Source organism: Synchiropus splendidus, chromosome 2, assembly GCF_027744825.2.
Source record: "Synchiropus splendidus isolate RoL2022-P1 chromosome 2, RoL_Sspl_1.0, whole genome shotgun sequence".
NCBI lineage: Eukaryota > Metazoa > Chordata > Actinopteri > Syngnathiformes > Callionymidae > Synchiropus > Synchiropus splendidus.
The window spans coordinates 31,143,465-31,155,386 of record NC_071335.1 but is presented as its reverse complement, the minus strand read 5'-3'; the positions used below and the strand labels follow the sequence as shown (position 1 = coordinate 31,155,386).

At 42.1% G+C, this 11,922-nt stretch overlaps 2 protein-coding genes and 1 long non-coding RNA gene across 4 annotated transcripts; 1 reads left to right on the top strand and 2 right to left on the bottom strand.

Annotated features, from left to right (window-relative positions):
- The first annotated feature begins 128 nt into the window (after window positions 1-128).
- LOC128754224 (UPF0193 protein EVG1-like) lies at window positions 129-1,910 on the top strand. 2 transcript variants are annotated; one of them, XM_053856697.1, is made up of 7 exons: window positions 129-295; window positions 435-510; window positions 613-675; window positions 1,037-1,207; window positions 1,408-1,536; window positions 1,597-1,697; window positions 1,767-1,910. In XM_053856697.1, exons 2-7 carry the CDS (start codon window positions 435-437, stop codon window positions 1,815-1,817), a joined length of 591 nt encoding a protein of 196 aa, XP_053712672.1. In that variant the 5' UTR covers window positions 129-295; the 3' UTR covers window positions 1,818-1,910. The 2 variants fall into 2 exon arrangements, with proteins under 2 accessions (XP_053712672.1, XP_053712673.1); XM_053856698.1 differs by lacking the exon at window positions 613-675.
- Window positions 1,911-2,643: 733 nt separating this feature from the next.
- On the bottom strand, window positions 2,644-3,070 carry LOC128754239 (uncharacterized). The gene is made up of 2 exons (XR_008413911.1): window positions 2,856-3,070; window positions 2,644-2,798 (listed from the first exon to the last, which is right to left on the bottom strand). It is a non-coding gene; the product is annotated as an uncharacterized LOC128754239 (long non-coding RNA).
- A 1,791-nt stretch (window positions 3,071-4,861) lies between these two features.
- On the bottom strand, window positions 4,862-11,850 carry LOC128754209 (phosphatidylinositol 4-kinase type 2-alpha). The gene is made up of 9 exons (XM_053856671.1): window positions 11,377-11,850; window positions 9,718-9,918; window positions 9,521-9,652; window positions 8,128-8,281; window positions 7,720-7,781; window positions 7,533-7,632; window positions 6,285-6,418; window positions 6,134-6,193; window positions 4,862-5,745 (listed from the first exon to the last, which is right to left on the bottom strand). The coding sequence occupies exons 1-9, from the start codon at window positions 11,713-11,715 to the stop codon at window positions 5,584-5,586; spliced, it is 1,344 nt and encodes a 447-aa protein (XP_053712646.1). The 5' UTR covers window positions 11,716-11,850; the 3' UTR covers window positions 4,862-5,583.
- Window positions 11,851-11,922: the final 72 nt, after the last annotated feature.

Sequence of the window (11,922 nt, the reverse complement as noted above, 5' to 3'; positions counted from 1 at the left end):
AAAAAATATCTGAAATTTTATAAATGTTACAATTGAGCATTTGTCCAGTTGCTATCGTATAATTCATCTTTGTAAGTTCATATGTTCAGTTAGTTTTTTGCCTTTTCTGGTTTTAAGCCAAGGGCCTCTTGTTGTTTTGACTTCCGTTGGCGCTTTAATTTGTAAAACACGTGTGTTTTTTGCCTCCCACTGTTGACGCCTTGTTGCTTAGCAACGACCGCGGTCTCCCCACGGAACACCAGGATTCGTAGATGCGTTTTAGGTGTGGAATTCTGTTGACTCGACGACAGTAAAAGTACGTCACTTTTTCACTCTACGCTTTGATAATGTGATTTCTATTCATAATTGTGTCCGTTTCTCATGGTTTAATATCCAAATTAGACATATTAACCAGGGTGGACAACGTTGCGATTTATTGCTTGTGTGTTTGACAGATGGAAAATGGTATTGGAGTGAGAAACCTTGTTAAACCGGTACCATACAGCAAAGTAACCCAGGACATGATGAAATGTAAGAATCTAATACATAAACTGGTTGCTTCAAGTTGCTGCCATCGTTCGTTTGGTGGAAGTAATAACTTAATAATAGAGGCAATGAACGTTTTGTGTTCAGCAATGATGGAGAACTCAGGACTCAACAGTGTCCAGAGACGACAGATCACTGAATGCTTGAAACGCAAGTCTTGTTTTGTCTATATTTGTTTATAGTATTTGGACTAAATAGATAACAATGGCCTCCATATTGTAGTGTTTACTAAACATTAGCTCCTAGCTATTTCAGTAAATTCGGTGAATTCATTTCAAGTTGATCACTGTATCTTTAATTTAATGGTACATATATGACATGTGTTTACGTGTGTGTTCACATCTCGGACTTCTGAGCCGAAAGAGCTTTGTCTCGAGACAGAACCCGTAGCGTGAAAGTGCCCTTAAAGCAGTAAAGCAGTAGTTAAAAGGGTCACCACGGTGGTGTCCCAGTTTCACTTCATGACTTGTTAGGTTAAGCTGGCCTTGTATTTCAGTTGCACTTTTTGCAGATGGAGGACCGTTACCACTCAACCCAAAGCCACTGCCATCTGTGCTACCGCAATCCAAACCCACCAGAAGTGTTGGGTGTAGACTGCCTGCAAAGCCCTTGAGAAGAAGCGCTGAGTCATGTCGTTCTAGTGACAGCTACATCAGAGAGAAGTTTCAACCTGGTCCAACAAGTATGTTATCGACCTGAGACGTTTTCTCTTTATAGTTAATACTATGTAATAAGTTTATAGATAATACTTAATACAGAATAATAACTTTACAGCAATGTCTTCTCATGTTAGGGAGGTGATTTAAGTTGAGATAAGCATTGGAAAAAAATACTTTTTAATTTACTTCTACCACCGTTTCAAACGTGTACCTTGGATCGCAGGGGATTTGGAGAAAGAGAAGCTTCGGCTTCAAAACCTGTTAGCAACGGGCAAAGAAGATGTTTCCATTCAAGATGTCGCTCCATGTATGAGAAGTGCGGCGCAGGAGGACTTGGATCCCATTCAGGAAGGTGAGTCCCCTCGCTGCCACACCTCTGGATGGGGTCATAACCCAGATGTGTCGTCTGCAGTGCTGGATCAAATAGAGGAGAGGCGAGAGTTTCTGGCAGACATGGCTGCTCTGGGACAGGAGAAGCAGTACATCCACATCATTAACACAGAGATATCACAGGTGACTGGGAAGTTGCTTCCTAGAAATTGTTCACTTTTGCTTTGAAACTAATGACATTTCCTCTTGTAGAAAATGGGCGAGTTAGAGATTTTGGAAAGAAGGCTGCAGGCGAGGAAGTGAAAGAGCAGAGGAGATGTGATGACTGAGTAGTTGAGTGTAACCTATTGTGTTAGAATCATCAGTGCAATTGTAAAGTTCCTGGAGACATTGAGATGTTGTAAACTCCAATAAACTACTACAAATATTTTGGCTGTTCGATAGGTTTAATCTTTTGCTTTTCTTTTCCATTTAAATAACTGCATTTGAGGCTTAATTCAACACCGTCTTTTTCCATATCCATTGTTTTGCATTCCATTTTAGTTTCCTTTATATCAAAGTACTTGTTTCAACCTTGCAGTCAGTGTGTCACTGGTGAGCTATGAAGTTTTACAATGAACAACCAAAGGCCTTATAAAAGTTTAACAGGGCCATAGCCTGTGTGTCCAACTCTTCTGACTCATGATGTAAATGTGGAGCTTTTGTTCTACTTGTGTGCATGTCACAGCACAAGATTGGTTTTATACCGTGGTCATTTCATCAAATATATCAAGTGTGGAGACAATCTCTAAATCTGAGGCTGTTGTACTCAAGATTTGAATATATGTTGGCGACTTCTGTGAGTCCCATTGAGCAACCCAAATGGCTTGAGTATTATATCAAGCCAACTAATATAAAGATATTACAGGGCCTTCAATACCTTATATTATTAGGTCACAATACTTAGATGTTCAGAAGCTTTATATAAAATTGATGGACACAAGGATCTTTGCATGGTTACTACTAAACCAGATTTTTTTCTTTTTAAATCACTTCACCAGCTGAATAGCTTGGACAGTGGACGTGAACTTGAGGAGCTCTGGGTGACTTGTGACAATACACAACAGGAAAATAATGTCAGACACTTACAGTAAGGCGAGAACATTTATTTCGCTCCTGTCAGATTAAATAAGCAGCCCTTTGAGAACTTCAGTCGCGGGCTTTATAATGATCCAGCTGCGACATAATCCAGCCAGAAGGCCCCAGGACAGCCACGGACAGCACACTCATGACAAACACAGACTCCTGCGGAGAAGCCCAAGCTTCAGTTCAAGCCTTTAAATGAGCTCATCTGCAACCTACCATGACGCCCACGTTGTGCTGAGCAGGTTTACTGTGGATGTAAGGTCTCTTCTGAACCAGCACCACAGCTTTTCTCAGAGCGAGAAGTCGCCCGGTCCTCAGCAGGCCCGCAGCAACACCTGACATGATTTCAGAGGTGAAGATCTGAATGCTTGAAGGAGAAGAACGCGCACCTGTTTTCAAGTCTGTCTGTAATTGTGCTGCCTTTAAGTACAATAGGAGAAACACTGCAGTGTTCAAAGTCCATAGAATACTGACAATGTCCTTTGAAGAGCACTTTAATTGATCATCTTATTTGTACAGTGTGTCAAAGACATTCTGTTTTCCAAAACGATCAAAGACGACTTATGGTCTTTGTACGATGTTTTACTGGATCTATTTTTCTTGGAAGAGTCAGGCTTTAGTCTGGTTGTGGAGTAACGTGACAAGAACAAAACACCCTTGTTTAACTCCCTAATTTCATTGACTGAAAAGTTAAAAGTTCTCCGCTCAAACATCCATACGACTGGTGTCATCTGAGTGTGGAATGTGGACAGTGTGTGCGTGCTTGAGTGTGTAATCCTGTGTGAACTACTCAGTCTTGTGATGTCATGCTGAGTTAGTCACATGATAATTCACTTGCTACATTTCCGTTGAGAAAGAAATTATTTCTGTTTTTTTTCAGTGAAAAATGTTTTGAATGAAAACACTCACCTCCATTATCGGAAGTAAATTGTACAGTATTTGGGCAGGTAAATGTTGTGTGTAAATGAAACATGACCAGGGGAGGAGAGGGGGCAGCTGAGAACACGGATGTCTGGACACCATAGCGGAAGGTTGCAGCTGTTGAAAACGAATCATAAATAACTTAAGAAACAAAAGCTCTTAAGAGTGGAAATTTGAATACAGAGCTCTTGCTTAGCAATTTTCTTAGGAGTGAAAGCAGAGTTAGTGCTTCTATCCAGAGTACAGATCCATCCTGGGGTAACAAAAGACGTGTTCAATGAAAAAATCCAGAGACACACCACAGTAGCCAATTGTTCTTGGTCAAAAGTCCAGAAGAAATTCCCTTATAATTTGTGAAAAATTGTTGCAACTGACACTTGACTTGTTTGGCATGGTTTTTGCAGAGACATAGGAAAATGCATTTAAAATGTCTACAGAAAGGGGTGGGTAATATGGGAAAAATACATTATGATTTATTGATTTATTTGAAATCAGTGTTTCGTTTTTATCACAATCTCTTTTGCATGATTTTATTCTAGTTTAGGGAATTGCCAGACAGATCTTTTAGCATTCTTCGCCTGAGCTTCATAACAAGGATTCTTTAACTCTTCACATTTTGGCAGCCATTTATTTGGTTCTGCATATAATTTTCAGCCAGCTTTTAAACCACGCAACAAACTTTTGACGGTCTACGAGTGCAAAGTTTTGAAGTGAGACGTCACTGTTAGCACTGTTCGCTCTATGGTGCACACAGTCTTTGGCGACGCGATTCCCACAAGGAAAACTTCACCATTCTGTCATGATGGTGTCTGTGGTCATGTTAGATCAGGTTTAAAAACAACTCAAGGTTGCGTGTTTGACTGGCTTGTTTGCTGTGTGTGTGCGTGTGTGGGAAGAGCGACTGCTCATCTCGCTCAGCTGCGATTGATGAACGATTCAACGCATCAGCATAAATCTATAGCGTATCGAAAGAATGTGAGCGAATTCATGTGATCTGAAACTGGATCATTTACCAGGGCACACCTGACAGTGGTACCAGATAAGGTACACAGATAACATATCGGTGAAAAACAGGACTCCAGCCTGAGGTCAGGTCGCAGGGGCAGCAGTCTCAGGAAGGAGGTCCATCCTTTTCCCTCCTGGGGGAAATATCCTGGACAAACAAAATAGCATAACCTCGGTCTGCCCCAGGATCTCCACCTTTCAAAGCCAGAGAACCACAGGACCTGTGACTGAAACAATGAAGAACCATTGAACTAAAGCGAACAAGTCACACCTGTATTAATTGAATACATTTTAATTATAATCTATCATTAAATATTACATACAAATTATGCAGTGCATTGTCACCATACACTTCAAGTCAATTCAGTTCAGCAGGTAGTTTTTAACTTGGGTCCCTGCTGGAGTCAGATTGAACAGAAATACAGCCCGACCTTCATTAATACCTGGAACTCACTTGTTAGTGGATTATTCTTCTTGTTAAACCTTCGTACAGATGAAAAGTATTTCTTCCTTCCAAAAACCACACGTGACTAGCTGACCATCAAACCGGTCCCCGCGGCGCGTGTGTTGGGCGTGCACAGACAAACACGGAACCCACCGCTCAGTACCTGCAATTTTGATGGTTTGGAGAGCATTTCTTTTTTTTGGCAAAGGATGAAAGGTGGAACGTGATGTGGTCAGCGGGGCTTGAAAGTGGCTCGAGTGTAGCTGAATGTAACAAGGCAGAGGCATGAGCAATTCAATGATGAGGAATGTGACACCAGTCGCTCACAAAATGAAGTCTGACATGCACGTGTGAGTTCGTTCATGGGTCTGGAGGATTCACATCGTAGGCCTTCGTCTTCTTTACAGTGTAAATACATCCAAACAAGGCACAGAGGCAAACGGGGAAGAATTATTTCGGAAACTCTTCCTCTTTTAGCCTCTTAACTCCTCTGGGTCATTGAAGCATCCGCATGAAGAGCATAGCAAGTTCCTTCCTTGTCAGCGAGAGAACCTGAATCCTCACACTGGCTTCCTACCACCAGGTGAAAAAAGGTCTTCTGCTCTGGAAGCTCTGTGTGTAGGATTCACTGTTGGCTCTCTGAGGGGCTCTGGCCGTCTCCACGATGACAGGAGGCATCTGGACCAACTGCAGGGGAGTTTTACCATCTTTGAGCGCTTGGCTCAGGTTCAGGATCTTGGAAAGGAAAGGAAAGGCAAAGACAAACTGAATGGATCAAAGAAGAGCAGTATTCTTGAAGTACAGCTCAATATTTCAGGGACAACAAGACCTTATCCCAAAGTCAGATATTTATCAACCAAAACAAACAAAAACTTGATCAGTATTTGACTTGCTGTCATGTTTGTCAATTTATACCAGGAAGAACCAAACTAAAGAGATCCAAATAGTCTTCCTGTCGTCCAAGACACCACCATAAATAAGCAAGAGGAAGTGATCTTTACCAGGGTGGCCGTAACCATCAGCTCCTATCGTTTTCTGTTCCTAATATTATTTTAGATCAACACGAGGAAACTAAATAACACTCAAGTGTTGACCAGTGCTTTTGAAAGCTCTGCACACTCACCTGTCCTCTCATGACTGCCACTTGCTTGTGGAACTGTCCTCTGTCAAACCCTGGGTCTTTCTGCAGGACAGCGATACGATTCTACTTAGACACTGGCTGTTTTCATTTGTACACACACTTGCGTGGATATTAAATTCACAATAATTCTTACCTTAAATAGCTCATACAGGTCCTCTTCAAGGTCTTTGATGAAATTTGGGTCAGAGAGTTTTGGCAGGACAAGCTCTCGGATTTCCTGGGAGAAAGGAACTTTGGCTTGAGAGAGCCACGCCCAGTAGAACGGATCTGTCAGCAGGAAACACAGCAGATGGTTTTACAAGAGTGGTGCACCATTACACGTATAATATACATGCATTTGTGTGCAATGAAAATATTGTACTGAATATTGATTTGGGTTAATGAGCCTCTAAACTAGGGGTGGTCAATATGGTACTTATGAGCAGAACACAGACCACGTCCCCACCACCCCCCTTGAGGACACAGCAGATATTTGCGTTGTCTGTAGTTCCCTGGCTCCTTTATGGTTTTGAAAACCTCACACAAGTGAATGGAGTCTGATTCTTGACTTTCCTCATGAATACTTCACCATCAAATGACAGCTGAACCCCATGTACCAAGTCACTTTCATGTATACAGAATATATTTTCATATACACACTCGAACATTGATATTGTACCTATATTTTTGCTGAGATATCGCAATACTTAATTGTGTGATACAGTCTTAATTTTTGGATAAAGTCGGCTTTATCCATATTCAATACATAGATACTTGAATATGCTCCAGCATTTGTGATGTGTTTACATTTTCTTTTTCCACACTGGAGGTATTTTGTTGACAAAGGCACACTCCATTGGGAGTGTGAAATTTAACTGAGAGCCTAACTGGATTGATCACAATGAACTTTTTATAATACACATAATATTTTACTGCACTATCTGATTTTGCCCTTAAAAATAATGGCTCTTATTACAATATATTGTTGAAACGGTTTCGCTATGTATTGCAATGTATCGTGTCACTACTCCTGTATCGGGATACGTGATACTTGCAAATACACAGTCCTATCCAAAACTGTATCAATCAAACAGTTTTAACCGGAAAAATACTCTCTTCGTTAATTTATTAAAAGTAGGATGCACCATATCTCATCAGACACAGTGACTTACACATTATTATAACTGTACTTGCTAACAATGATGCTAATCTAAACAAATGTTTTATTTGTATATTATGAATTTCAAATTTAGATTTTCTTTTTTAATATACATTTTTAATGAATTCAACTGCACTTCCAAAGAGTGTAACATTGGTGAATTAATAAAATGATTTGGTCCATTAGAAATTGAAGGTTTCACTTGTGATTTCATGTCCCTCCAATGGCGGTGACCACACTTACAGGCCCTCCAAGAGTCCGGGTGTTTGAGGGGGAAGGCGAGGCCATTGTCTATAGCTGCCAGCTTGATGATTGGGTCTTTCACGACGATCCAGTCCGTGTCCTGAGATCAGAGGGACAGATTCAAATGAGAGTCTCCTTCAACAGCTTTGTGAACATGTTGAAAAGGTGGTTGTAAGTTCTCCCTGACCCTGTTCCCCACCGGGTCCATTGGACAGTCGTACTTCAGCAGCCAGTTGTCGTTTCCTCTGTCTGGAAAATGGAAAGATTCAGAGCTGAGAAGCTACTTTTTGTAATGATCAGTCAGCTCAGTACAGTCATGTAATCTGAATCACTCCACCAACTCGTGTCCTCTTGTGTGTGTTAGACGGATGACATTAGATATGATAGATTACAAGACTGGTCATGTACTTACAAGTGTTAAAAGGACAATCTTGTTAAAGTCAAATCTAATTTTCTGCCCCCAGGAAATACAGATCTAATTCACTACTCTACAGCTCCCTGATTCAGAGGAATAAACCTGAATGCAGTTCATTTACACAAGAGATCGGAGCTCTGCTTCAGACAGCTAAAAGTTAAGTGCGACGCTATAACTGACCCGTGTTCCGGATGATGTAATCCAGGACGACGAGTCGCTCAAACTGCAGCTGAAGTTGCCTGTTTGTGTTCTCCGGAAGTGGATCTGCTTCAAACCGTCGTAACCAAAAATCTGCGTCCTTATAGCCATCAACGAAGAGCTGGAAGGAACCCACCTGGAGCAGGGACAAAGTCAAACTTGACATGAGCTGAACTTTTCAACAAACAGTTCCATGCGTAAATGGGTTATCTAGGTCGTCGAGCAGTTCATTAAACAGCTCATAATTTTGTACTTCTATACAGGACTGTCGACTGTTTCACCCTTGAACAGTCTTCAAAATGCCAGTGTAAACAATGCATTAACGTTACACAAACATGAACAACTGCAGCGTAACAAAAATTGCTCACTTCATGGAAATACTTCTTCATTCATGAACAACACACAAGCACTCAGACGACCACTCACACCCATGGAAAATGTACACTCATAATACAGTACATCCGTGAATGAATGTCATGGATTGTGGGAGGAAACAAGAGCGCGGGGGAAACCCAGACAAGCAATAGGAGAACGTAAACCCTCTTTTCCTGCAAACCCAGGATTGTCACAAGGAACCTGCAGTTTCTTGTTTTGCGGCATTTGATAACTTCAGCTTTTACTCACTTTAAAGTGACTTCTGCACCACCTTTGACTACAATGACCGCACAACTCCACCAGAATATTTAGATGATTATAGATCAATGAGATACATTTTATGGATCCATTTTGTACATGTTTTTTTCATTGCACAACCATTTCAAAAGAAAGTTTTCCATGACTGCATCAACCCTTGAGTTCACTGGTGGAAGCAAGATTTTGTCACTTTGAAACCCTGTGAAAGCAAATGGCCGGGCACAGTCTATAGGAGTGAGTGACAGCCTGCCTCTATGTGCCCTCTATGTCTGATGGCTCTAGCCCCAGGAAGCTGGGACAGGATCCCCCAGCCATTCCATTAAGTCAACAAGCAGATGCTCATGAAAGAATAAAAGGGATGACAGTGGACAGTGAGGACGCAAATAGCCAGCATTTCCCAACATGTTTGGAAGACGCAAAATCAAATTAGCTTTTTTCCTTCTTCACAGATTAAGCAGTATTCAATTTACTTGCTGGAGGAAGTGTGGACCCGATTTAGCTGATCCAAGCACGCACAGACTAGTGAGGGAGATAGGTTTAGAAAAGGGAACAAGCATTGAGGAAAGAATAGCTCTAGCAGATCAATGGCAGTTGACTAAGATAACAAGTAATCATGCCCCTGTTTGACTGGTAATGAAGGCGTTTACAGCCACAGATTCTGGTGTTTGATCTTCTGTGCATGTCAGTGAAACACAACAAAGCTCAATATTGGATTCTTCTCACTTCATACAACAGCAGTTACCTTAGGTGGAAGTCCAATCCTGTGGAAGCGTTGCCCCACTTTGGGCACCTTCTCCAGAGCTAGCCGTTTGCCTCTAGACTTGACTCTGTCAATAGCGCTGTAGTTGAAGGTCTCGCTCGCCAAATGGACCACCTGCACAAGAGAAGAGTTCATGGAACACAGATCTTGACTGGTGGTATCCCATTAAAGAAACAGACCTTTGTTCTAGGAACTATGTTGAGCTCCAACTTCTGATCCACAAGGCTGGCTCCGGCTTCTGAGAGGTAACCCTGGTTGAGGACCAAACAGTCGCGACCAAAACAGCACGGACAACACAGTTTCTGAAGCCATTTGGTCCATTTTGGGTTCAGCTGTCCGTAGGGCTCTTCGTTCTTTGGTTTGAATACGCCTATGATCTTCTGCAAATGGAGACAGAGGGTTAGAGGTCAGGATCATAATGGGCACAAAGAGATGGCGACAAAGTGATGTTCTCTGGATAAAAAATCAAATAAATAAATCACTTTCTGAAGCCTTCATGAATAAAATGCTTCCCTTATGAAAGCATAATAAATTTATCAGTTGTATACAGGATATGAGGACAAGTTACGACAACACGAATAAATCAGTCATACACAAACAACGACAAGATGATGACACAAACAGATTAGATCAACATCACGCGAATAGTGATTTAGCAGAGATTGACGGTACAACAAAAAGGCTGAGGCTTCTTCGTCTCCAAAAAAATCTCATTCCTTGTTAATTAAATAAGGCCATTTGATGGTTTATGATTCTGAAGAATCTGAATAACATCAAGGCGACACCTACTCACAGATTACAGTCCATAACTCGGTGATAAGGGAGAATTGCACCCTAACAGATGAAGCACATGACTACAAAGCACAATGGTAACTCATAAGGAAAGGACCTGACGTGGATTGGAGGGGCCGAGGGGAGTGGGTCAACGGATTAAAACCCACACACAAGTACACTGACTATAATGCTGAGATATAATAGACTCCAGTACCTCTTTCACTTGGTCTGGAGTGGGGAAAGCAGAATAAATGGCGGGTAAAATATTGAGTACAGAGATGCACCTTACATGTAGAGTAGTTTACAGAATGTAAATGTGGCTTTATATTCTTCTTTTGGAGAATAATAGACAATGGATTGCTGGTTTCAGGGCGTTCAGAATGTTCGGCTTGACACTGTGGACTTTGCCTGGAAACGTAGCACTGGTAATCACTACTACATGAGTCTGTTGTGATGCAAGAATTGATGATTCAAAAAGGTACATATATTTGCCCAAAGAGTTGAAGATGATATACATGAGTGTGTGGAGCAAATGTTGTCCGTCAGGATCCCGGGTGAAGTGTGAACTCTCACACCTCTTTGATGTTTTTCCTTCTACCTCTCACTTCTTTTGTGCGACAAATTCATTTGTAGGGTCCACTTCCACGTTGCACATCACATGACCAGATGGAACAAAAGAATTCTTTAAAAGAACTTCAATTAAGAGTAGTATCTGATCATACTAGTGTACAATGAAGGAACACTGTGTTTATACAGTAATCGGCTCAACACTACACATATACTTCTGAGCACACCTTGGAATTAATACTTTGTATAATATATTAAATTCTACGGACTGGATTACCAATGCTGAATTAACAGTAACGTCGAACTTGTAGTTTGTGTGGTCAACAAATAAAGGTTTAGCAACAATAAAAATGCAGCTGAAAAAGTGAGAAGTTTTCTATTGTGGTCATGCGCCAAGTCATCGGGGGAGGAATGTAGGGCCTTCGAGAGCACTCTTCACCAAACCACCATTGATGTTCTTGTGTGAGACGAGGTCTCCTTGGGCAGCGGTATCTTACCCCCTGAGAGTCTTTCACAAAGTAGCTTCCACTGGATCCCTGATAGATTCTCTCCGGATAGATGCCTTCTTCGATGGCTCTCTCGGCCTTTCGGATGATCTCTCTGAACTCGGGATCCTCAGGGAATTCATTTCTATGCTGCTCTCTGGGTGACGTTCCACGGTCCCGATCGAGAAGCGGCTGTCTCTCTCGGCTGCGCCCGGGACTGCCCGCTGGGATCCGGACCACCGAGCCCGGCGTGCCTCCAAACGCGCCTCGCGGGCTGGTGGGTTCTGTGGGACAGTACGCGAAATCACCCGAGTCCCGCAATGGAGAGACAAGCGGACTCGTCTCGTCCATGGTTCCGTGGCTAAGCAGGGAGCTTCTGGAACCCCGGAAATATTCCAGAGAGAAGAAAGGGAAGCGAAGAATCAAAGTACGGCGGTTGTTTGTTGGCTAAGGCTGACTGCTAACAAGGAAACAAATCAGATGACTATCGGCTTCCGGGAAAAGGCGGGCCGAGAAAGGTGCTGGACAATCAACCAATCCACACTCCGCTCTTCCTGT

Excerpts from the sequence above, each read along its gene's own strand:
- LOC128754224 (XM_053856697.1), top strand. The coding sequence starts at position 435 with ATGGAAAATGGTATTGGAGTGAGAAACCTTGTTAAACCGGTACCATAC. Across the intron at positions 1,537-1,596 it reads CTTGGATCCCATTCAGGAAG|TGCTGGATCAAATAGAGGAG; the intron begins GTGAGTCCCCTC and ends TGTCGTCTGCAG. Across the intron at positions 1,698-1,766 it reads TTAACACAGAGATATCACAG|AAAATGGGCGAGTTAGAGAT; the intron begins GTGACTGGGAAG and ends TTCCTCTTGTAG.
- LOC128754209 (XM_053856671.1), bottom strand. The coding sequence starts at position 11,715 with ATGGACGAGACGAGTCCGCTTGTCTCTCCATTGCGGGACTCGGGTGAT. Across the intron at positions 9,653-9,717 it reads ACATAGTTCCTAGAACAAAG|GTGGTCCATTTGGCGAGCGA; the intron begins GTCTGTTTCTTT and ends TCTCTTGTGCAG. Across the intron at positions 6,194-6,284 it reads ACCTGTATGAGCTATTTAAG|AAAGACCCAGGGTTTGACAG; the intron begins GTAAGAATTATT and ends GCTGTCCTGCAG.